Source organism: Erithacus rubecula (genome assembly GCF_903797595.1).
Source record: "Erithacus rubecula genome assembly, chromosome: 1".
Taxonomy (NCBI): Eukaryota; Metazoa; Chordata; class Aves; order Passeriformes; family Muscicapidae; genus Erithacus; species Erithacus rubecula.
In genome coordinates this window covers 104,371,984-104,398,872 of record NC_136658.1, presented here as the reverse complement: position 1 = coordinate 104,398,872, position 26,889 = coordinate 104,371,984, and the positions used below count along the sequence as shown (strand labels likewise).

The window sequence follows — 26,889 nt, the reverse complement described above, 5'->3', positions numbered from 1 at the left end:
AGCCATTTTGTCCCAGTGAAATGTTCCCTTGGAGGCATTACTGAAAAGCCTGCAGGACAGGAGGCTCACTTTCTTGTCTGGAAGAAACTTCCAGCCTGTGAGCCTTTGACTGAGGTAGCTATGCACAAACTTAGCAAAATTACGTGCCCTCATTTACTGATGCTCTTGTAGGGGCAGCAAATCAGCACACACTTAACCAACACCTCACCTAATGCCAGAGAGGCAAACAAGCAGGATTTTGCTTTTGCAAGAGGCCATGGGCTGCTGAGAGCAGCAAAGCAAGAGCATTCTGACAGTGGTGATGGCACCTTTGGAGGGCAGCAAGGTGCCCAGCTCCCAGTGGAAGGACAGGCTCTCCTCAGCATCCTTCTGCAAAAGCTTCTTGGCTTATGCAGCTCCAGAAGCAAAAACCCTCCTTTCTGCTGTGCTGCATGAGCAAGGAGCTCTTTGAGCCAGAGAACCCCAGAGCTGGGAGAGCCCAGCTCCAAACAGACATCCTCCCAAAGAGATTTAAAACCAGACATTTGTCCAGGCAAGAGGCAGCATGACAGATGCCTCGTGGATTTTCTCATTGCTCCCAGTTACATGTTTGAGCCTCCCATAAGCTTTCCCTGCTGGGATCTCCACTGAAAACTTGGCTGAGAAGAGGCTGCAGCTGCTTGGGGCTGCACTGATGCCTGGCAAAGCCCCCAGCTCCAGGGCATGGATGAAAAAACCAGAAGGAAATGCAGACACTGCACTACAGACACTTGTGATGTGCCATTTCTCTGCTTCACACTGCAGCAGTTGGGCTCTCTGGGGCTCCCAAAGACCCAGCAAACCCTGACAACACTTTCCTTTTCTGCTTGTCCATTGGTACAACCCAACAGAGTTTCTGCAGTGCCATCAGCGTTGTTCCCAGAAGAAAATCAAAGCCAATTTTGACATGTCTCCCACAAAAGAGGTAATTTTAACCACACTGGGTATGGTACAGGCAACATTTATATTTGCACAGGTTTAAACGAGTAGAGTGCAGTTTCTAGTACATGAAGATCAAGCTGTGGTAAAAAATGAAGCTTTTGACACTTGTAGGAAGGGAGGCTGGACTGATAAGTGGTGACTCAGACAAGCTGGCACTGAGGAGCAAGATGACAGAACATTTAATTAACAAATTAACTTTCTACTCTCTTAAAGAATCATTACAGTCTTGCAAACATCCAAGAATACAGCATTCAATTTCTACCTACAAGGCTGCCCCTGACATTTTTCCAAGCTTTACTTCCCAGTTTCCATTAAAAACAAGTTTACCTACTGCATCATCAGACGTTCTGCTGACAACAACATTCTGCTCTGAGCACTTCTTTGTAGCTGCAGGACATATTAGCCAATTCCTCTGAGTCACTTCTAGCAGAGCCTCACTCTATCAGCAGCACTGATTTGTGTGAGTGTCTGTTTGCTTGGCTGCCCTCCAACCACACCAGCTTTTCTGACTAAATCTCCTGGTCTCTCTCTGAGCAAATAGGAGTCAGGAGGCTTGCAGAAAGTCTTCTTCCTAGTGGGAGGGGGATTCAACCAAAAATAAAAAAAAACCAAAAAACCAAAAAACCAAAACACCAAGAAACAGAAAAAAAGCAATCCTGGAGACCTTTTTCTGAAATGGCTTGGAAGAAGGAAAGGAAAATGGACAGGAAACCATGCATGACATCATTAAGAGTCATAAAACCTTTGTCCCTCTATGTAAATCTCAGCCTTCCAAATTTGGGTGGTATGTGAAGCTAATCAGAGCTGATATTGAATGTTGTAGCACACTGAAATCTGTTCCAGAAAACTCACAACTAAAGTAAGTGGCTAAAGCTACAAAAAGGCATTTCTATGCGCTAACCTGATCCCCTAAGACACTGGATCAAAAAAAATTGCAGATCAAAAATCTGCCCGGGCAATTTGGGCTCCAGTTCTGCTTTTTGGTCACTGCCCTTTCCCCACTTCTACACACAGTGTTTGCTTCCCATGCTGGAAAAAAGATTCACTATTAGCAAATGTTACAGACTTTTGGAAGAGATTTGGCTCCTGTTTCCCAAGATAAGCCATTTCTAAGGTCAGGCAGGCCCAAGCACCCATTTTTCCCTTTGAGCATCTGCTCCCCCATCAGTCAGTCCTTGAACACACCAGCCCAAGTTTCTCCAGCAGCCACCATTTAGGTAAAATAATGAGTGCCAATGTTTAACAACCAGATGGGAGCATCAGCTCCAAACACCATTCAGACAGGTCCCTTGGGCTGGGACCCTTCTGCAACTCTTGCAGAAGTAAATCATCTATTATTACACAGGGACTGGTAACAGGCATTTAATTGTAATTAACAGTTTGTGAGGGAAAGGCAGTGGTAGTAGGGCCAGGACACAAAGGGAAGAGATGTTCTCCCTCCTTCCTGGAACAGGGAACAAGAAGCTGAGATCTGCAGAGATTTAAAAGAGCAAACAGCAGCCAGCTGTACCTCGGGAGCTCTGCTGTAATGGGGAAAAGGCGTCTCACCCAGGAAAAGCACTCTTAGAAGGAGTAACTTCCAGCAGCCAGATTAATTCCAAAAGCCCTGATGGACACACAGGAGGGAAATTAGGAAGCAGTCCCATCTCTCCTTTTCCCCAGGGCACTCTTTCCATCCTGTGTGTCTCAGTGCCCTGCGAGCGCTTCCTCACGGAGCTACGGGCTCGGTTATGGCATCAGCAGCAGCATCAGGGACACCGGGGATGGTCCCTGTCCCTCCCAGGGACAGCGAGCCCGGATTAGGCAGATTAAGGTCAGCCTGAGAGCGCGTGACAGGATAATCTGCACAGGGACACAGCACAAATCCTGTCCTGCACCACAGCATCACTGTGCTGTGACAGGGACATGGCACAAATCCTGTCCTGCACCACAGCATCACCACACTGTGACAGGGACACAGCACAAATCCTGTCCTGCACCACAGCATCACCACACTGTGGCAGGGACATGGCACAAATCCTGTCCTGCACCACAGCATCACCACACTGTGACAGGGACACGGCACAAATCCTGTCCTGCACAGCACCACAGCATCACCACACTGTGACAGAGACACAGCACAAATCCTGTCCTGCACCACAGCATCACCACACTGTGACAGGGACATGGCACAAATCCTGTCCTGCACAGCACCACAGCATCACCACACTGTGACAGGGACACGGCACAAATCCTGTCCTGCACCACAGCATCACCACACTGTGACAGGGACATGGCACAAATCCTGTCCTGCACAGCACCACAGCATCACCACACTGTGACAGGGACACGGCACAAATCCTGTCCTGCACCACAGCATCACCACACCGTGACAGAGACACAGCACAAATCCTGTCCTGCACCACCACACTGTGACAGGGACACGGCACAAATCCTGTCCTGCACAGCACCACAGCATCTCTGTGCTATGGCAGGGACATGGTACAAATCCTGTCCTGCCCCACAGCATCTCTGTGCTGTGACAGGGACATGGCACAAATCCTCCATGGTGTGACCTCCATGGGGTGCTGGACTGTTGGAACCCTGGAAACTGAAAATTTTAGACTTTCTGTGCTGACAGGCACTGACCCCCTAGAAAACACTGCATTTGACCTGAGGCTGTGTAGAAAGCTTCCAAAATTAAATGTTAAAACTGGAATCACAAGTGTGTAGTTTAAATAGAAGTGTGTAAAAGTAGAAAACTAAAAATTTAAGGTTTTAGAATATGCTAACATATATGTAAAGCAAAATTAAATTTTAGGGTGAAAGTTTCTTCACCTTCTTCTTCACACGTCTAAGTGATCTTGTTTACTTGAATAAAAAAAAATCTGCATTGCAAGCCACAGGTGATTATTTAATAAGTTAAAAATAAAAATAATTTAAGTAGCTTTTCTTAGTTGGACAGTTGGCTCTTAAAAGGCCTTGTAGAGAAAAAGATACATCTCCATTTTTAGCTCATTACCTTGAAGTGCTGTAAAACTCACTGTAATAGAAACAAGAATTAATAAACATTTGAGTCCGAACAAGAAATCCCATCTCAAACATTTAATTAAAATCTCGACCCTGTTAAAAAAACCCAAAAAACCAACAAAATACACTGGAGCCCTGTGTGAGGGTCAAACTCATAACCTGCAACATGTACCTCCTGTACCTTCTGAACAGCTTGTAAACCAAGATCCTTTTCAAGATCCTTTTTAAAATCTTAAACAAATTATATCAGAAAAGTCATGAATGATCCCACTGAAGTGTGTCTTGAGGGGAGTGGGGAAATCTTGATTTTCTGAGAACAGCAGCTGCTACTTGCATCCTAAAGGAACAAGAAACCCTTCTGTATATTTTGGGAAAGCAGAATCGCGACTTTTAGATACTGTAGTTCACCTCATGAAACTAAAGGAAATTGAATTTTACAGTATTTCAAAACACAGCAGTACCCACAGAAAAAAACCCCAAACACAAACCCCCCCCAAACCAAAGACTTATTTCTTGTCCAGAATATCACTTTACTGCTGAATCAGGGCAGAAACATCAAGCTATTCTTAACCAGCCTGGTCACAGTCATTTTCTTCAACAGCAAAGCAGAATTTAAGTTTCTGGATGCTCAGCAACAGCAGCTTGCAGCATTTTTAGTATTTTGCAAGCAAAGCCACAGGATTCCCCTTTCCCAGTGTCCTGAGAAGAGCTCTGACAGTGAAAGAGCTCCTGACATGCAAACCAGGCATGCTGAAGGCAGCCAACACAGAGTCCAGGTATCCACAGTGTGAATCCCCTCTATGCTTGTGGTTGTTTTATTTCTTTGATAACTGATGATCCCCACCCTACTTAGATTATCACCCCTTCCTCCCCTGCCTCCACCTCTTCATCATCCCTTCCTCCAGTGCCTCCACTCACTGGGGAGACCCCAGCCTGCAGCTCCTGTGCAATCAGGGGATGCAGTGCTGATTTCCAGTACCCATTCTCTCTCTCCTGCTCTTGTTTCACGTGTGAGCAGCAGCTTTGAATGCCTGTCTTCCCCTCAGACACTTAATTGCTTGATGTATTGAGAAACTACCTCTTAAAATTATTACGCAGCTCTGTATCACTATCCCCACCTCCCAGCATCAAAACAATCAAGCCAAAGGAATCTTTATTTGTGGCATCACAAGGAAAGAAGAGCCCTATAAATTAAGAAAACTGCTCTCACTGCAGTGAGTTTGGAATAGTTGGCATTTTCTGTCTCAGCCTTTCTTCTTTAGAGCTAAACCCACTTTTTCCAGACCTGCCTGCTACCAATTTTCCATCACTACCTCCAGTGAGGAAATCACTTTGTTCTTGGTCAAAAGCCGAGCTTTATCACAGGTTCTGAACCTAACAGAGGGAAAAAAAACCCAACCACTTAGTGTGGTTGTGAAATCAGTGCAAATGCAGTTAATATTTAAATAAGAAAACCTCATTAAGTAAATCTTTGCCTAGATATCCAACCTGTTGTGATTCTCCTTTTCCAATCCCCCTCCCCACCTCCCCTCTAAGCTAGCAAAGCCAGCTAGAATGATCAGAATGATGGTGCACAGCAGTTGGTGTTTAGTACACAAAACAGCCCCTCCACTCCCAAACCACTCCCATTCCTGAGGGCTCTGAGAAGATTCTGGCTATGCCAAGTATCTGCTTAGCACCAATCTCAAGGTCAAATTTCCTTTTAAGATCCACTTCTCCCAGAAAACGATGAGTTTGCTCTACCAAAGCAACTCGAAATCCAATCATCCTCACTACACAGAGAAATAGAGGGGTGTCAAGTGAGAGAAAGGAATGGAGCCCCCTTGGAGAGAATCACAGCGACCGCTGAAATATTAATGAAGCTCTTTATTTGAGAGAGTCTAAAAAGGACTTTGAATAATGCATTGCAAGCAACGGTACATCAGCACTGGCTTTTTTATCCAAGAGGCAGCTGGCATTTTAAAAATAGACAACTTTCAACTTGATGGGGGTAGCTCACCAGCAGAGGAAATTATCCAGTAATGCACCATCATTTAAGAGAACAAAGCAGACAAACAAGCAGAGCACAAAGAAAGTTCATTAGTACAAATGCTCTGAAGCAGTCCTCTTCTCTGAGCACAGACTTGCTCACCATAAGCTCAACTCCATTATTGTAGGGTGTCTCAATATTCTGTGCCTCAATGTCACCAGAAAAGTCTTTTTAAGCTACTCCACATCAGGCATGGTCTGGCAAAGATCTAATGATTTGCACCTGTAAACAAAAGAGATGCTCTATCCCACTCAGGCAGCTCATGAATTTCTGAAATTTATATTTAAAAATAGGATTATTAGTGATACTGGCTTTTTAATTCAGTAGAAGAAAAGGAAGTGGGAGAAGACTGAATTTTGATAGGAATAGAAAGTAAGACCCTTGAAGCTTGCTCTCCTGCACAGCTGCCTGGACATGTGGAACCCCTTGGCTTTAGGACTGCACTAAAGCCCCAGTCCCACTGCACAAACACCTTCAGCACATGGAACAGACACATGAGGAGCAGGCAGTGAAGTGCTTGGCTCATTGGGGGGGTTCAGGGCTCACACTCATTAACAGCAATGTGACTGATGGACAAAGATGTTGCTGTAGCTGGCTTTGTGATGAGTCCCCCAGAAGATGATATAAGTTCTTCCAGCCAGAGATGTTTCCTAAGTGTCCTTGATATGAACTCCCTTTTCATGCACAAAAAGCTTTGAAATCCAGCCACACAGACATATCCAAAGGTGTGGGGCAGGATTCAAGGCACAGGTGCCCTTGTAGTGACAATGTTCATGGCCAGTGCCATTGGCATCATTGATTTGCTGGTGAAAACACTGTGAATCTTGATTCCATAACATTAGGAAGCTGTTTGGGAAAGGGACTGATAGGAGTTTTGCATCACCCAACGGGGAATTTCCCTCCCTGCCCTCAGTGCCATGCTGCCTCCCCTCCCACCAGCCCCTCTGGTTCTGCTGCAGAGACTAAGCCTGATAAAGGGGTTTTATGCCATGAGGGCAAGCGGAAAAGAAGCACAGGGATGTGTTCCCCTATCCATTTCCCAGGGTTCTTCTCTCCCAGCACAACCCCTGAGATGTACCAATCTCACAAACCATCCTGCTCCCACACCATTTCCCCTTCTCCTCCCCCCACCAAAGAGTGGGGCAGTGGGGCAGCAGCTCCTCACCCTGAGACACAAGGAGCCAAAGGGGGATTAGACAGAGGCATAAATAGGCCCCACAGTGAAGCACCAAACCCCTTGACACAGAAGTGAAATGCCCCAGAAAGCAAAGTGAACAGAGCCATAAAACAGAAGGCCTTGCCAGCCTTATCTCCTCTTTCACCTTCCTGATTTATTCTGCCCAGCCACTTATTTTACTGGCCAACAATTGACTGGTTGGTTGCCTCAATTACCTGTTTCCCTTTGCCCTACTCCATTAACTTCTGCCTTCCTTCTCTTTCTCCCTTCTCTTTTTCTGTTAACACACCATTTCTGCTGTGGCATCTTTGCCTGTACAACCAAATTTAGTCCCTTGTTGTTGCCCACATTTCACACAGCTAGAAACAGGCAGCCATCAGCACCAACACCCACACTCATGGCAGAAGAAGCTGCCTGAAGGAAGAAAAGCCCAAAGGAAAGGCAGGAGGAATTCCTACCCAAAGGCATTACATGCTATTATGGCCTTAGGGAAAGTCTGAAAATGGCATCAGGGGTTGAGGGGCAGGGATCCCTGATGCAGCCTGGCTCCCACCTTGCACAGGGGGCAAGCAAAGGGCTGCTGCCCCACCAGAGCCACCTGGCAGAGAGACCAGCAGCATTCCCTATTCCCTGCCTGCTGGAGGATAACACAGGAGCACACAAGGCAGCCCTGGCCTCGACTTGTTTGTTTTCAAAATGAGCTTTGCCTTGCCTGGGCACAGGGGGAGATGCTTGGATGCCAAAAAACACTAGGGTGTGAGCCACAGGCAGCCTGCCCAGCACCTCTGGGGAATACCTGGGTGCTGCTGCCAATAATCACACAGTGAGTGAGAGCTCATCTATGCACAGGGAGACTGTGCTGTCGGGGGTTGGCTGTGAATGAGATGTCAGAGATGTCAGGAGTGCAGCCCAATTTGCACTCCTGACATCTCTGCATGCTGGTGCCTCACCTGATGCCATTCCCCTCTGTGTCAGCACACAGTGCACCAAGGTCTATGCTTTTGCACCTCACTTCATGCTTTTATTTTCCATTTTTTCAGTTCTCACTCCTTCCTCTCCTTTTTTTAAGTGAAATGCAGCCTTTTCTTCCTTTCATTTTTTTTCCTTCTTTTCCCTGCACACTGCTGGATGAAGGAAAAACATCAAACCAACACCCCTGACGGGCAGAGCAGGAGGGTGTTCAGGGTGTGCAGGTTGTGCAATGCTGCTCAGGGCACAGGTGCTGATGAGGGCAGGGCAGTCAGCCTCACAGTAAATAACTGCAGCCTCATTGGGAGAGCATTAAAAATCCCAGATACAGCTGGCACAGGATGGATTTAGTGTGGTTGTGCTACTCAGCACTGGTATAACCCCTCCATGCCCTGAAGCTGAATCCCCTGCCACTGCAGTGCAGCTGCCCCCTCTCTTGTTTTAGCAGTTCCCAAGAGGCAGATCCCTCCCAGAATGCTGAACAAGGACAAAAGCAAAGGGAAAACAGCCTGCAAGTGAGGGTTTGGATCCCCAGACTGTATCACAACCTGAAAGTCCCAGCATATGGACTTCTGACAAGCTAGGTAGAGTTGCAAATAGAGGGAGACCTCAAAGGGAAAGACAAGGTTTTTTAAACCAAAAACACTTGGTAAACCTTTAAACTGTGGGGTGGAGGGGAGGAATAATAACAAGAGAGAGATTATTTAATCAGATTTTTAAATAAAGGAAAAGTGCAAGAGCACACGGTGTGTAGGATGAGGCATTCCCTGTGGAGCAGGTCATAAAATCAGAGGGAACCTGCTGGTTAGCCAAAGAGAAATATTAAAAATGGGATAACTGTTTCTGCTAGAAGTATCAGAAGCAGAGTGAACTCTGAACTTTGGGATTACATCCAGGATGTTAAATATTGTTTCTGTTGTTAGTATTTGAGTTAGATATAAACACAAATACATTTTATCATTTAGTGTTTCAAGACAAATTGTTCACCATTTTTCTTCTACTCCTAAAGATGGGAGCTTGCAACCCATGTGTGCTGTAGAAACACTGGCAGGTCTGTCAGGAGCCTGACATATAAAGACATATAAAACTTCAGTAGTGTGATACTTGTGAGCAACTATGTCCCTTCATAAAGAGAGTTTCAAAACAAACAATGCTAGAGTTTTTCTTCATTCAAATACTGACATCATCAGATTAAGTTACCTAAATTCTTCCAACTTTTATATATTAATCATCTTTCACATATTTGCTGTTAACAGAAAGCACAGTAAAATCTTCTACAGGCCTCCTCTCCTTCTCTGACCAATTTGAAATATGTAATGTAAAAATCCATGCCTTCCTAAAACAGGAACCAAGTACAAACATTTATATTTCACAGTCATTCTGTGGTTTTCTTGCCAGTTTCAAAGTAAAAGGTAAAAAATTCATGGTTTATTGCAACAGTGAGCCAGAGACAAGGCCAGCAATGGATAGTGTTATGACAAGGATATTCTCCTTCCTAAGGAGTTAATGAACTGCCTTTTCCTCTAGCAGAGCCTGCCAATCCCATACAAAAGCAACCTGTCAATTTCTATCTGTCTGCAAGACTGATTTTTGAGGTCAAAGTATTATGATAAAGATTTTTTTTTTTGCCTGTTGACTTGTGATATACACACAGATATTTGAAAAGGATAGAAAGGTTCCACATTTGAAGTCTGGTGTGAAGTTTTGGGAGGAAGGTGGCAGTTAACTTTGGAATCTGTGGAAGTTCTACAGCCCTTACATCATTTCTTAGGTAACTTGTCATATCCATCAAGAAGAAATTTTATATATAGCAGTCTGTGTATGAGCAGCAGCCAAACTAGTCTATGGAATAATAATGGAAACAACTTCATCACCATCCAGCTCCTGATCTCTCCCCTGGAACCAGGGGGGAAAGAGCAGGTTCCTCCTGCTATAGAGAGACCTGACCTAGACCAAAGCCTTTGTTAGTGGCTTTCCACCCCCTCCTTTCTCATCAAGCCACTAACAAATTAATGAGCTGTTTCTCAAGAACAGAGCTTAAGGGAGGGAAGTGCAAGGGAGAGTTATCATTAAGTACTCTGATCCCTTCAGCAGCTTATGCACAAAAGCAGGTGCTCCCTCCTTTGCTGTCCTCCACAAGGAATTCCATGGGACTCCACTCCAGAGCTAAGAGGGAACAGGAGAACCAGGGAACACCCAGCTGCCACCTCCATCAAGGGTAAATGAACTTACTTGACCATCCTGCACAGCCATGTATTCCATGTCTCCTGGAGAAAGTGGGGATAAAATTATTTTTCCTTCCCTTGAATGACCAGCAGTGTGCTTCTAGTCCTGTCTCCACACACAAAGTTGTTGGTGGAAAAGCTTTTAAGTGAATGCAGAATCTGGCTTGACCCTGGACCCAAGCAAGTTTGTGTACATGGGCCAGGGGGAGAAGAGGAATTTTCATCACCTTACTTGGTTTTCTCTTCTCTCCCAGGGCATTTTAGAGGCATTTCTCATGGATTTTTTCCTGACACATTGCCAACATCTTCTGCTTATGCTCAAAAGACACACATCAAGACAGCAGGAACCATGGTCAACACAGTGATGTAGCACTAGGAAAGTGCAAAATTCATAAGGCAAGAGACAAAGAGATTTGTGAGACAAATCCTTCCAGGCCAGGCTGACAAGAAGGATCTTCCCCTCGGATCTTCCTCTTGCCCAGCTGCCCAAGGATAAAGGCATATCCTGACATAACTGCATTAGGTTATCTTCCCCACATCTTCCACATCATTCTCTGGGCAGTTGTAATGTGTTTTACCTACTACAGGTTACTGTCCTGCTGGTGGGAATAGAAGTCAGAGGGAGTAGAGGCACTGGAAGAGTTTGCCCAGAGAAACTGTGGCTGCCCCAGAGTCCAAGGCCAGGCTGGGTAGAGTTTTGAGCAACCTGGTCGAGCAGGTGACATCCCTGCCCTCAGTGGGGGATTGGAACCAGAGTATCTTTCAGGTTCCTTCCAATCCAAACCATTCTGTGATTCCATGATTGCATGACCCCAGGACTGACACAAGCTCTAGCTGCCTTACACAAAGCACGGACTGCCTAGCCTCTGTCTATGCAGGGGAAGAAAAATTATTTAAATGTCAGAACCAAATGAAATGTTATCTTCTAAACTGAAAGCTTCTAGGACAGAAACAACAACAAAAAGCAAAAAAAACCAAACCACAAAATAATGAATTTCCCATGACTGTCTGACAATGAATTTTTCTGTAAGAAGTTTCTCACATTTTTATTCATGTTGTGTTTTAGTGTCAAGAGAAGACAGGTACCAATATAGACTCTAAGATTCCTCTGAAAGGCCTTATGTGCCAAATCTTATGTCTAGGATCTCTTGGCCTTTTCCTGCTGGCACCTGGACAAATATCCAATATAATACAGTACTCAAAGCCAAGGTGGCTATGGCTAAGCCCTGGCCACCTTAGCAGAATCAAAGTTTGGCCTCCACAGGCTGTGTTTAAGATCACAGCTTTCTTCATTCATGCTTTTTCCCTGCCCCCTTGGAGATGTGCCCACTGCTACAGATGAAAAGCAAGTTGAAGCTCAGGGGATGCTGCCAGCCCAGCAGGAGGAAGAGACTTTCCCAGAAGAGGAGCTCTGCAAGGCAGCCACTTTCTGACACATCCCCTCTCCACTTTGGCCTTTTGCCTATCATGGTGCCCAAGTATTTTAGTGCCAGAGCAAGCCAGAGGGGGAAATACTGGTCAAACCATCTATGATTAATTCTGGTTTTCTTCCTTCAGTTTCACACTAGTTGCTTCATTTTCAGGCCATCCTGTGGTAGAGCACACATGGAAGCAAAATTGTATCATGGACCTGGCTGCTCTCTTTTGTGTATTTTCTCACACAGTATTTTGATTAGAGGATAAGGAAAAGAAAAAAAAAAAAAGAGGCATAATTTCAATATTATTGATCTATCCCGACATGAACTTGATTTTCACATATGCCAAAACTCGGAATAGAGAATATCAAAAATCACATCTCTGCAATTCCAGGGCCAGCTGTGCTTCCTCCTGGGAAGCATTCATGATGCAATCCAAAACACACATATAGATAACACTGGCTCCTACCCTGTGATCCTTCCTGTCCTCACTAGCACAGGCCATCTGTTACTGCTTAGCAGGCAGCCCCGCCAGACACTTGATTGGTACGACTTGCATGAAAAGTATGAAATAAACTGCCAGGAAAAATGGCATTAAGAAGTCTTTCCTAAGCAATTTACCATTTGAAAAGTGTAATTTAAACTGCACCACATAAGGTGATAAAAGAAAACAAAGCATGAACTAAGCCACAGAGCAATCTCTGTCCCTACATGATACCCACTCAGGGGGAAGGAGAAGTGGGAAACAGAAATCATGCTGTGGCTAACCTGAAAATTCTCTCTGCCTAAAAGCAGCATGGTCCAGGAATGCCAGAGAAATTAATTACCTTCTGCTGAGTCCCTGCTGAGCCCTTTGCCCTCTTGTTCACCAAGCCACAGAGAGGATAAGAACAAAGCAGTGACTGCTCTAAGCCATTCTGCTCTGCTCTCAGCCTGACCAGCTGGGCAATAGCCATTACAAGGGATTTCAGATAGAACTGCACAGGGCCATCAGAAGACACCCAGCCTGTCATTCACCCACTCAGATCCAAGATGCATGCTAGGATGAATGATCACATCTTTCCATGAGCTGTCACCGCCTACACCCACCAAACACCAAAATACACCTTAATCCAGGCTAGTGGAAAGCCTTAATTTAACTCTGACACAAAACCAAGAGCAGCCAGCATTCATTTCTTCCAGAAGGGTCTCACTGAGGAGTGGGAGAAAGCACAAGCACAAAAATAGGTTCTCAGCATGAACAAACTCCCTTCTACTTGAAGAAATCCCCAAATCAAAAGTTTCCTCCGAGCAGTAAATTACCTGATATCCTTTTCCTTGTAACATGTTCTAGCCTTAAATGACAGCTTGGGCAGCCCCCACTGTCCTTCCCAGCACAGCCTCTGCCCCAGCAGGTGCTAGTGCTCTCTTCCTGTGCTAAGAGTCCTGAGAGCTGCATCCCTACACAGAATGCTGTTCAGCTGCCTGATTACAATTCATCAAACAAAACTGCCAACAACTCTTTGCAGCTGTCATCATACCCAATGCACAAATAAACCAGAGAGAAATCCTTCTTGAGATAAGAAGTTAGTCCAGTTCCTAGAAGCACGTGACAATCCCACCCACAAAACCTGGCAGAACCCACAAATCACAAAATTCTGCATACTGGTCTTTAACCAGAACCCCCCATTAGCACAACCTTTCTGTGTCTCTTCATGTCTGTCAACCACCTTTTTCTGGAGGTCACCACTTAAATTTGATCCTGCCTGCCACACTTGGAACATACCATGGAGATAACAGATCACTGGCACTCAGCACAGAGAGGATGAGGACATTCCTAAGCAGGTACACCAAGTCTCCTCTCCATGGGGAAGTGTGTCAGCATGCTTGTGCCCCAGCCAAAACATCTTCCAAAATAAAGGTGGATATCCATCTACAGGAATGTGCAGCTCTTTCCCTGAAGAAAAACTATCCCATTTACACCCTGTGTGACAGGATTTTTTTCCCCCCACAAAAGGGCTTGCCTGGTCTGTGAAGCCAGGGAAGTTGTGTGGATCATTCCCAGCCCACTCACCTTGGGGCTTGCTCCCATGCACAGCAGCTCCACTCCCTCTCCCTGAAAGGCTTTTTCAGAGCATTGCCTATGCATCTTCAGAATAAAGAAGTATCATGGTGTATCAATTTCATAGCTCAGATACAGCCAGCTGCTCCATCTTAATCTGTCTCCACAAGCAGTATTCATTAAACTTCTCAAAAGCATTCCCATACTCTACAAGAAACCTCAGGTAACCCTAATTTTTATTTCAGCTTGCTACTCCTGCAATTGAAGTAAGATGTCAAAGTGAATGCTACAACATAATAATTATTACAGTTAGGGACTTAAAATAACTAACTCACAGCTGTGCCACATCTTAGCACAGATGTACTAAGATGCTTGACTTGCATCACTGCAAGTGTCTTATCAAATGGACATGCCAACTATTATTTTTTAAGGACTACCACTGGTAAATAAATCAAACCTTTAGTGCTGCCATAAGTAAATACACAATGGTTCTTAAGAACAGAGAAAATACAACATACAGCTATCAATGCTGAAAAAAACCTCCCATCTTATCAACACACAGGGTGCATCCAGAGTCTGTTTTTTATGAATTTAATCCAAACAATATGCACTCTGTCATGTCCTCTAATGCCAGCCATAACAGTCAGCATTTATTCTTCCACCAGCTGACTCATGTGGTCTCACACTACACCATCTCATCAACATAGAGATAAGTCTCTTGCTCTTGTATTCTTTTAGTTTAGGCTTAGTTTTCACAGAAGCTGCAAAATTTCAAACACAACTTTACCTCTTTTAGGGTCCATCTAAGCTTCAGTGGAACCACCACACCAGAGGATCACATATCTTCTTGTAAAATGATGTTGTGCTGCAAAATCATGAGGCAACCAAAGCAAGAGTGGAGACCAGAGGCAGAACTTAACTTGACAGAGGAAGGGAAAGAAAGTTTTTCCTGTTGAGATATCCAGCACACAAATGAATGACAAACACTTCCAACCACATTCCATGAGAATTTTGTGGAATCCAAGCCAAAGTAACTCTCTGTTTCACTCAACATGAATATTAAGCACAGGCGAGTTTCAAAAACCATTGCCTGACTGCATAAGACAATTTGGTCATATTTGCTTCCCACTGAATTTAAGGAGAGCAAGATTTTATTGAAAGACATTTTACACCTTTCATATGGACCAAGCTGAGTCCACCCACGTGCCCATCAACCAGAGCTGATATGATTCTTTTTGATATGTCTTTTTGTTTCATGTTCTTTTGCTTACCAGTATAGCACAACATATGATCTAGAGCAAATATGTTTTCAAAATGAGAATTTTAGTGCATACAGACTCAGGCTTGGGGTGCAACTGATAAACTGGTTAATGGTACTAGAAAAAAAACTGGGTAATTGTCTGCTCCTCACTGATATCATTAGTAACTTGATTGATTGCCTAAGAGCTAAGACTTAGCACAAAATTCTTCTCTATATCCTTCAGATTTAGAGGTCTGCAATCTCAAATATTTTTCATATTCAATAATGCTGTAAAAAATAGAAATTAATTTTGGTCTAACACCTGGTATGACACTGGAAATTAAGTGAAATCGAGAGAAGAAATCAACTAAGTGGTTTTGGTTCACTTATATTCTTTATCATTTGGGGATTGCATTGCTCTAGGAAACAACAGGCTCCTTGCTTTAATATTGGATATTCTTCATGGCACAGGGATTAATCCTGTCTGGTCCCCCAGCAATCTGAGGTCAGTGAGCAGGAGGGAAGGGAACACATTAAATCTGATACTTCTGTTAAAAAACAGCTATGGTGCAGCATGTTCATGTTTCTGCACAACAAGAACCAGTTTGTTTTGTGTTAAAGAGTATTACATGCATATCATGTTAGCTAACAGAAACTGAGGCAACTTTTCCATATCATTCTGATCAATTCCATGAGATGAAAATTCTCTCTACCACAGACATACCTATTTTGAGTACAAACCACCTTGTCACAAAGCAACTAGCTGCTGCTTACAAAACACAAAAGTCCTGGCTGGGAGTGGGAGGTTTTATTTTTGTTGCTAGTTTCGGTTGAAAATTACACAAGTGCTGGATGAAATGCTGTTTATTACCAGCACTGGCTGGTCCAGCACATCTCCTGCAGTTTGCAATTTCACTGGCTGGTGAGCACAGAGGGAGAGCCCACCCCAGAGCTGCCTGGCAGGGCTCTCCTGCTGGCCAGGAGGCTGCTGGCTGTGCCCTGGCTGTGGCAGGGACCTCCCTGGATGGGACAAGGACCAATGGCCCTGTCCTGCACATCTATGTGGTGAGAATGCCATAAACACAGCTGAGGGTGGGTGCAGTCAGTGCTGAGCAGGGCACAGAGGGCACTGAGCTGCCCTTTCCATGCTAGGAGGATGCAGTGAAAGCATCACTTGGAAGTTGCAAAGGGAAAGGTTTAAAAAGAAGTGTTTTTTTCATAAGGAACTATTTATCTACAAGGCCATGGGCAAAACCAGCAGCTGCCCCATCCTGCAGTAAGAATTTTGCAGAGTGCTCTGAAAGCTGCACAGACATCCTGCACATATTCAGAAAATGCAGCAAGGTCGTGCTGCCTCCCTAAAAGGCTGTTATGTGTCCCAGTCCCACCTGCCATGACAGAAATAAACCTGTAAGATCATCTCCATGAACTACATTATTTTCTTTTTAAATGGTGCGACCTTCTGTTGGAAAATCCTGATTCAATCCCTTTGCATCAGCTCCTGTTTTGTGAGAATACGAAGCAAGGAATGTTTCGAGGGTTGGCTTGTATGTTCCAGAAAATAATAGGGAAACTTTCCTGAGAGTTGGCTCTCCAGCATCTTGAGGTTCTGGTTCTTTCTTCAGGCAGTTTTAGATCACACTTGCATAGAATAAAACCAAAGCCCTGAAGACTGCAGGTGATACACAGATGGTCTACAGGTTATCCTGGGACAACAGAGATCAATTTAAGCCTCTAGATTATTTAACCCACACAATTTAATTTAGCAGTTTTCCTGAAGTATACTGGAAAGAAGAATTCAATTCCAGGAAACACTCAACAACTGCACAGTGAATCAGCTTTAACTGACTCAAAGATTCAGCTGTACAAAAAAGAAGCTCTAGCATAGCATCAATGACCTGAAAACAGAGGAAATTTGAAAAAAAAAATCTCAAAAACATATCGTAATATCAGCTGCTGGTTTCCTCTAAGACATTATTTTGCAGGTAAATTGAATCATGCTCTGTCTGCAATCAGTGCACACCACAGAGCAATAAATGCTGCATCCAGCACAGGGCAGATGCACCAGTGAAAATGAACCCAGCCATAAGATGCAGCCATCAGGGAGAGCATCAAGGTACTGAGGGTAACCCACCTGTATTTGTTTCTTTCCTTTGTTTTCAAAGGGAAACAGACATGCACTTAATTATGTTCCCATTCCAAGCCTAATTAGAGCCAGTTAGATGTTAAGCACTATTGAAGTGAAACAGGATTGAGTTTCTATCTGTTCTTCTGTTAATGCATACCTGGAAAGTGTCTTCTATCTTAACCTATTCTCCCAAGAATAAAAGGCATAACTTGTGTGACACATTTCTGGTGTGTTGACTGTCTTTTGATTCAGTGGTGAGCAAAACAAGTTATATTAAAAATATTTTGGGTAGGAGACTATTAGAGAAGACAACAAAAAAACATGGGTTCTCCATTGCAGGAAATCTGCAGCAATCCTCCATCTCAAATAGCTTTTGGAATTGACTTGGACATGTTTCCATAATCTGTTTACAATGTCCTCCACCTTTTCTTTGGTAGAGGTCACAGCAGAGTATCTGTACAGTCCAAGCAAGCTGCACACTGCCCTGCACCTCTGTATTATCTTCAAGCATGCACAAAAATCCCAGTGCAGTGCACATCCCTGCAGGCTGCATGGATCTGCAGACCCCAGGTGCCCATCCCTGCCACAGACTCTCACCTGTGGCTGGGATTCAAGCCCCAGACACAACCTGTTACTGCCCAACTGCAATGATGCAACACATGCCATGACACAACCTATGATGCCATAAACTGGCCTCAGTTTCAAGTCCAGATACAAAAACAAAAAAAAAAAAAATTCTGTGCTACTTGGCATATTCAGGAAATTCTCATTTCTTTGAAAGTTTCTTTTTTTTTTTTTTTGCAATTTCCCAAAGTTTTTATCATTGAGAACACTACCTCCATCAAAAATGTCAGGTTTTGATATAGCTCCCATTTACTTTCAGAAACATACAAAATGAGAAATTTTTCATATTCTTTTGCCAAAAAGTGCCAAAAGGAGTTCTCCAGACACCTAAAAGTCATTCCAGATGGAGGCTAACCCATGAGAAACTCCATCCAAATGATGTTTTTAAAACTTTTCAAATGACTAAGTCAGCATGGCCCAGCTGAATTTTCAGTTGCAGGAGGTGTGGTCAGGTCCCTACAGTAAGTTTCCCGTGTGCTGAGTTGCAGACATGCTTTGCTGGTGGCATTCAGTGCAATTTGCTGTTCCTGTGCACTGCATTCTCTGAAGCAGTGCCTGGAACACAGGCAGGAAGAATCCTGAGGAATTTGTCAGTTCACTGGTAGCTTCAGTGCTTTGGCAGCAGCAGGTCTGAGCTGATATTTCTGTTCAGAGGCATTAAGGCTCTGAGTGGTTATGTGGGTCAGATACCAGGGGCCTCCTTCTCTTCCCAGTTTTAAGGAAATGTAAGTGCTTCTCTTTCTATGATATTTAGAGGGTTTCACTCTCTTTTCTCCTCTCTGAATTCACTGCAGCACCTTTTAAGCATGCCAACCTTTTCCTTAGGTTCGCTCCCAAAATCCAGAGGCTTCTGCAGATGAAATCCATCACGTCATTATTCCCCCCATCACATTCTCCTAGCAATTAAACTCTTAAAAAAGACCCTTTTTGAATATAAAAAGAAAAAAAATAACATTTCATTTTGATCCATCCAAATCCACGTTCAGCCCAAACCAAATCCAACCTTTCCTTAAAGCTCTCAGCAAATATCTCCCAGCAATAAATGATGGAATGACAAAATTTCAACCTTCTGCTCAGCCCAGGCTGTTGGTGAATGTGGTGAATCCTGGTTTTTGGAGAGAATCACTGCCAGCATCACACAGTGACCAGCCACCAAGTGAACTCAGCACAGCAATTGTGGGAGATGGGAAAAACAAGAAACAGAGAGGGAAGGGGGGCTGCTTGCTTCTTTTAAAGGTTTTAATACAGTCCCCAGAAACACAGAGATGGAAAAAGCACATCTGGAAAACATCTTGCAAAACACTGCGTGGAAATTACAACAAAATTAGTATTAACAACATTAACTTCCCCTCTTTTATTATAGCTCCTAAAAACCCTGTTTCTTTCTCCCAGAGCTCAAAGTACCAGCTCAGCTATGAAGTAACAATAATCCAGTAAGACACAAGTGTGCCATGCTTCAGAGTCCCTTCAGTGCAAGGGAAATTCAAATGCTTCCCTCTCCTAACCCAGAACTGTAATAGAGACAGAACATTTGAACCTCTGCCCACCCCTGTGAGAGAGAGCTAAAATGGAAAGAAGCCTGCTCTGCTCGTGTGAAGAACCTCTTCCCTGAGACATTATTAAATGCTAATTAATAGAAATTAGCTCAAAGAAGAACATTATGCAAATGAAAATGGCCGTACACTATCTGGCATGTGCTCTCCACCGTCCCTTCTGGAATCCTGCATTTTATTCTAAAGTTCCACTCACTGAGGTTTGCAAGGCACTGAGATCATAGGGCTGCAAAATGCAAATTTGGTGGCTGCAGAAGAGACTCAGCACTACAGCAAAGGCAGCTTCTCTGGAACAAGCATCACTGGGCTTAAACAGCATGTGAAAGATTGAGGGAGATGTTTCTGCAAGCTCACATGCACAAAGAGCCTTTCTAGATACTCATCTATTAACTCACTGGCACGTAAATTTGTAGGACAGTTGCAACAACAGGAGAAATGATGATAAAAATCCAGAGATGGAGACAACTAACGGTACCAGGTAACCTAATTTCCCTCCCTGACAGCATAGGGAATTGATAAATAGTCACAGAATCAGAGATAAAATCAGATTATTGGATCCATTTTAAATTCCCTTGGTTTACCTACGATAATTGCCTTCCATTTCCTTGACAAGCAAGGCTGGGATGAACCAGCATCCAAGGGCTCTACTGCTGTTTTCATGGAAAAGTGCTAATAAGACTCCCCAGCACCTTTCCCTAGAATTTCTATTTCCCCTGTTTAAGCCACACAACAGGCTGCTCAGAGCAGGAGGGAATGCTGAACAGCCAAATGTTTACTACACACACAGTGGCACTCAGCCCCTTCCCTGTGACAAACAAGGGCTCCTGCCACTGCTTGGCTATGAATGCATCCCATGCCTTCCCAAACACAACTGAAACAACTTCCAGTCACCCCTGTCCCCCCTCATCAGGCCAGACTGACCCATTAATGGGAAAATGCCACCATTCTCAAACTCCAAAACTGTCCTGATACAGCTCCAAGGTCAAGGGGTTGCACTTGCCCAGATGCAAGCACAGCTCCACAAACAGAAAGCAAGCCAACAGCAAAGTCAATTATTCCATTAAATGAGGTGTAAAATGCTAATTTGTACCAAAACCACACAACTTCCAGAATGTGAAAATCCCAATGGAAACCCCACCAAACTAAGCCAAGCTGGGTACACATCCCAGGAAGGAACTCAGAAAGCTGATTCTGGAGTTATGGTTTCAAACACCATCTAGCCTTTTTTTTCTTCTTTTTTTTTTTTTTTTTTCCCCCCTTAAATCCAGCTATTTATTTATCCAACAGAATTCACCTTGGGCTATGCTTACCATAAAACACCATTATCTTTAATCTTTCATGTATAACATTATGAGAACAGAACAGGAAACTGACTTAAAGAGGCAACTGCATGAGGTTTGTGCCTGAACAATGGAGCACTTAAAATCTGTCATGATGGGGGGGTTACTGTGCATTTTTGAGAGCTTGTTTTTTGTTGGTTTTTGGGGGTTTTTTGTTTGTTTTTTTTTTATTTCAAGTAACTACATAAGAGTAATAACACTTCCTTCTAAAAGTATACTAATGTTGACTTTGCAATCAAATGGAACCACCAAGAGATTGAGCAATCTAAGCCACATGGGAAAGCTAAAAGTTTCCCAAAATATTTCCTTTAAAACCATCTGCTAACATATATTTTAAAAGAATTAAAAGAAAAGAAATAGAGGCATGGTAAGAGGTATTAAAAAGACCAGCAAAATGCAGAAGCACTGGGAAGAATATGTGGGGAGAAAACCAGTTATTTCAGCAACCCAGCTGGACACTTACAGGGGAGATGACTAATGCCACTAGTAACTCAAAGGGACACGAATATTTAATCCCACATTATAATGCACAGCTCAGATGGCTGCATTTGAGGATGGGTCAGGAGTTGAGCCATAAATCTGTGTTCCAGAGCAGGCTGCCACACTTGCTCTTTGTCTCCATCATTTCCTGGAAAACAGCTTTGTGAGCCCCTGGAATGGTGGGGGAATTCTCCCTCCACCCCCCTGCCAGGAGGTGCCTGTCCCAACAGCAGAGCCACTCCCAGCACCACAGGTGACCTTCTGGGGGAATTCTGAGAAGATGGAAATGGGGGGAGGCACTTCAAAGCACTCACCAAGACTTTCCACACCTCCCGTGCCAGAGGGGCACTGAGCCCAGCACCCTCCATGGGGCATGTCCAGACCCCCTGATCTCCACACCAGTGACACCACATTGCCAGAGAAACTGGCTAAAAGAAGAGGAACCATATGAAAACACACAATTTCAAGCTTTTTTAAAATCACAGTCCTGGTGTGGCCTCACAGCCCAACAACACTTACCTGCCCCACACTCTCCTGCCACTTGCTGACTTCCAAGGGGTCCCACCAGGATGCACAGGTCTATTTTCAAAGCAACAAAATCTCATAAAACCAAACTACCACTAACTATGAGTAGCTACCTAAGTTCTGATTTTGTCACACAGCCAAAGACACACCAAGTTCTAAGAACCGAATGTAGTCCCCAAAAATTTCAGAAGATGCTCTTTAGATCAGTGACACACCTTGGAACATTATCTGAATGGAAACTCTACTTACATGCTTTCATTACATTAACTGACAGCAAGAAAACCCAGTTCCAGCAGGACAGCACACACAAAGCACTCATTTGAGTGCCAAGTGTCTCACAGGGCCCAGGATCAGACAGTAATCACTTTGCTATGGTGCCTATTTGGGGCAACAGCAAGCTTTGCATGGAAGGCAAAACCCATTTTCCTCAACCATATAACTTTAAGGACAAGTGCATGCAGCCTTAAAGCTCCCTCCCAAAACACATAGAGGGAGGCAGTTAATTTAGAAACAAAATATATTTAGAAAGCTATAGTGAAATATTAATTATACACATGTTTTAAGACCAAAGGTTACTTAAGTACTAGAGAAATACAAGGTAGTAGTGAGAGGTGCTTCAAGGTTTCTTTCTCCTATTAAAAATTCACTTAGAATTCAAATCCAAAATTCTTCTTCTCTTAAAAACATGACAGGCTCGGATTTCTATGCAAGCAATTTATGATACCCAAAAGGAAAAAAATAAAAATAGCTAACAGCCAAGCAGAGCTTTTATCACCTTTTTTAATCTACTAGTTCCAAGCCAGATGCATTCAGTACGGAATTCTGATTAGAAAAAAAATGGCTGTTGAATTTTTATTACTACATCCCTTAAGAACCAAAAGTGGTAACCTTAGGCATTTAATGTGTTCTATGAATAACAATACATATGAGCACACAAAAAGCTTGTTATCTCTGTTTATGGATTTTTTTTTACCATGTTGATACATTTACGGAAAGAAGTTGGGAAGTATGGTGAGGGGGAGGAGAGGAAGCTATCACAATAACAAGTTACATTAAACAAAACCTCTTTGGAGAGGAATAAGCTATGCAATATGAAATTTGAATGAACTGTGTCTCATCATGGTCCTACAGCTCCCATGAAACCCGTGCAGCCTCACTTAATGCTTGTGCTAAAAGCCTTCACCTATACACATCTGTCCCACAGATACAAATGCAATTCATATTTAACCATGACAAAAAAATCCCTTGTTGAGGGAACATGCTGCGTACACAGATTCTCTTATTTTATAAACAATGTGAAACACACAGAAGTCCTTCATGATGGTTCAGAACAGCTCAGTGGATGCAAAGAAGCATCTTCTCCCCACTCCCTCACATCTGTAAACACCTGACCCAACAGGCAAAGGGTTGCCACCACACACCACCCTGCCACAGGACGGGTTTCTGCCCTGTGTTGTATTGCAGCTCCCTTCCCACAGCTAGAAAAAACCCCATACAAACTGCAGCTAAGCAACGCAGAGCTTTCTCCTTCAGAAATCAGCTTACAACCTTTCCAAAAAATGTGGGGAAGCCGTCAGAATAGAAATTTACAAACCAGCCATTTGTGGCGCTGGCACGGTTTCCTTCTGGTATTTAGATCGGTCCAAGAAACAAATTTTTAAAATAGTTCCTCCAATAGAATCCTTCCCATATTTTCAGCTCTGAGAATTCACAAGATCTTGAGTTGAGTTACACGGACTCTGGAGCCAGCAGCCTCTAAAAGTACAAAAATCACCCCTGAATTTAATGGGGGGTGGGGGGGGAAGGAGGGGGAGGTGTTTGAGGCAAGTTCATGCACCTCTCGGCTCTCAAACTTGCCTGAAAAAAAGAAAATTAACATGCAGCCAGAGCACACCGTGTTTTTGCTCTCCTTGTGGAAATAGCTGCATCCTACTCCAATTTATCCTAAATTCATTCAGAACCCAGAAAGGGGACAAAAATGTGAATTAGTTTTTGTTCTTTCTTTTAGCATTGAAAACTGATAAAGATTTAGGATCTGCTGTCAAATGCTCTGGACCTTTACCAAATCCTTTGCTGTCTTCTCCCACTGAGACTGCCTAGGTGTCCCTAGGCTGGTGCCTCGAGAACCCAGATGCAACAGCAGGCGTGATTGTTCATTCTCCTTTGATCATGGCCGCAGGATTCTGTGCCCAACCACTGATCTGCTCCTTTTCCAGGCTCAAGGAACAGGACAAACAGACTCTGGCGACCATCAAATGTTAAGTAGCTGGAATAGTGAGCCATGGCCTTGGAGAAGATCAGACACACAGGAGCCTGACCCATGGTTCAGAGGAAAAGAATTTGCAGCAGAGCATCCCACCAGCACAGCCGTGCTGCTGGAGCCCAAAGCAGAGCTCAGCTGTGTTATTTATTTATTTACCCTATGAGGTCCCAGCTGTCAACCTGGCCTGGCATCGTGACAGCCTACGGCACAAATGCCCTCAGCCAGCTGCTTGGCTCAGTGCACAATTCTCTCTTTTTAAATGAGATTAGCGTTGGTGAAATGTGCTAGCTCAACGGGCATGCTGATCTATGTCCTCTGTTTATTCGGGCTACGGCAGATACAACGACCACTTTAAAAATAAACAAAAAAGCAATTTTGAAATATACCATGAATTCGCCTGAGCTCCTGCAGCTGCTCATTCATCGCAGGATCAAGAGGGGTTCCTTATAGATCCACTGAGAACTGAGGACTGGAAAGGATGAATCTTGAAACTGTGTTAAGTATATAAACTTAGCCACCTACCTCCTTGAGACTAATGTGAAGGATCTACTTGCCAACAAAAAAAACTCAACAGATGATTCCGGCTTTCTGTCTGTTTCAGTCATCAGACACATCTGATGCCACCAAAATTATTTAAAAATAAGTGTGGGGGGGGGTGTCTATGTTAAATATGGGGAGGTTCGAGGGGGCTAACAACACCGAAGTACTAAGTATGGATAAGCAAAATGTGTTTTGGTTATGCTTAAAAAAATAAAATAAAGAAAGCCTATGAAGTTGAAACAGTTGAAATACTACGTTCTCGGTAAGGATGTCAAACGTTATTGCCATGAATAAGCAATTCTTTGTTTCGAATGCCCTTTTAAGCAGAAAGATGAAGATTTGAGTCACTGTGTTTCACAGACACTTTCCCCAGCACAAAGCCACCAAACCGAGGGAGCACAAGCAGCTCCCCCGGCGAGGAAGCGCCAAACGCGCTGCAGCGGAGCGCAGCATCCATGATGTGCGAGCCGGTCCCGGCGGCACACGGCGGGGCCATCGCCGTGCGCTGCCACCGTGCGCTGCCACCGTGTGCCATCCAAGGGTCCGCGACCTGCCACCGCCGCCGCGATCCGCGGCTCCTGCGCGGATCTGCTGACTAACAGGCCGGGGCGCCGCCAAAACCTCCAGCCCCCCGGGCTCGCCCGAAAAACACGGCCGGGCTGCCCGGCAGGCAATCGCGGCGGCTCAATTAATGCATCTGGGTCAGGAGAATGGTTTGCGGGAGCCCGAGCGCGGTTACGAAACGCGGGTACCGCGGCCGCGGCGAGCGCAGCCCGCAGGTAGCGGGCTCGGGCGGAGGGACGGGCAGCGGGGACACGGGCCAGGGCGGAGAGGGGACAGGCTCTGGGGGACACCCCGCAACTTTCCCCCGAGGGGGCTCGGGGGGATGTGCTCGCCGCGAGAGGAGGCAAAACCCATCATTTTTTATACGTGTGTGTATATATGTGTGAGCTCATATAGATGTGTGCGTGCGTGCAGATCCATATTCCGGCGGACATGCCCCGTGCCGCTCGCCCGGCGGTGCCAGCCGGGGGTACCGGGGGGTTCCGGGGGTTTCCGGGGGTACCGGAGGGTACCGGGGGTACCGGAGGGTACCGGGGGTACCCAGCGGTCCCCGTGTGCCCGCGCCGCGCCGCGCCGCACTCACCCAGAACACGAAGGAGTAGATGATGAGGAGGGTTTTCAGACACGTTATCACGGGTTTGGTCTCCATTCTCCTCGATGCCATAATACTGAGATCCCGGCTGCAGGCTGGGCGCGGGAGGAGGCGGAGGAGGAGGGAGGGCAGGGGGAGGGAGAAGGGAGCGGGGGGGCGGAGGGAGGTGAGCTCAGCGCCCGGCCGGGCTCGCCGCGCCTCCTGCCGCCGCTGCTGCTGCCGATGCCGCCCGGGGACCCCCGCCCAGGGCCGGGCACAGGGGCTCCAGCATCACCGGCCCGGCTCACATTCACTGGAATGTCTCGGGGGCGAGGGAAGCTTGAGGCTGTGAAAGATGAGGTGAAAGAACACCCTCCCTTTTCTGGGGAAGGTGTTCGGAAGCGTTGCTTGGGCTGCTCAGGGTCGTGGGCATGGAGGCGCTGCATGGTCGGAGCTGCCGGGGGAATTGCACGTGCGGCAGAAAATATCTTTCAGTGTCACGATTAAAAGCTGCAAAGATACTGAGACCACAGAGGGGCGAGCAGCACAGGTTTGACGGTGCTGTGGGTACACACAGTGTGGCCGAGCCGGGCTGTGCCTGAGGGACAGAGCTCTGCACCGAAACCTCCTGGGCGACCGGGGCTCTGCAGCTCCCCGTGCCATTTGTGGCTCCTGCAGCTCCCCGTGCCTCCTGTGGCTCCTGCAGCTCCCCGTGCCTCCTGTGGCTCCTGCAGCTCCCCGTGCCTCCTGTGGTTCTGCAGCTCGGGTGCAGGCGGCTGTGGAGTCAGAGCTGTGACCTATGAACGGTGCCTTAGGAGAGCAGGTCATGAAGCTGAGGTGCTGCTGAGGCCTGGCCCCTGGCCTTGGCTTCGTGTCAGCCAAGTCTCTGCTAAAAGTGGACATTGAACCCCAGCTGAACTGATCAGAACTCACTTCTATCTTTGAGACCCTCAGCTTCGGACCTGGCTCAGCTCTGCCTGGAGTGACAGCTCCAGACAGAACCTGCTTCTCCTCCTTGTCGCCGCCGGCAGTGGGAGATGCAGCAAGGATGGACAGCAGGGGAACAGCCCTGCCAGTCTGGGATGGGCAGGGATGGATCCTGCAGAGCCTGGCAGCCAGGCACTGCCCTGGGTCTCACCAGCATTCTGGGTGGGAATAAATGGCGTGGTGGGAATGGTGGGCTGGCTGCCTGCAGGAGAAGCACGGCCACAATGAGGGCACACATGTGCCTTGGCA

General features: G+C 45.4%; 1 protein-coding gene across 1 annotated transcript in view; it reads right to left on the bottom strand.

The window, feature by feature from the left end:
- The window catches only part of TSPAN7 (tetraspanin 7), a 95,817-nt gene extending 69,690 nt beyond the window's left edge, over nucleotides 1-26,127 (bottom strand). The window contains exon 1 of the mRNA XM_079327383.1: nucleotides 25,666-26,127. Within this exon, the coding sequence (XP_079183509.1) occupies nucleotides 25,666-25,746 (81 nt within the window). The 5' untranslated portion in view covers nucleotides 25,747-26,127. The remainder of the gene's footprint in view (nucleotides 1-25,665) is intronic.
- Between the last annotated feature and the right edge of the window lie 762 nt (nucleotides 26,128-26,889).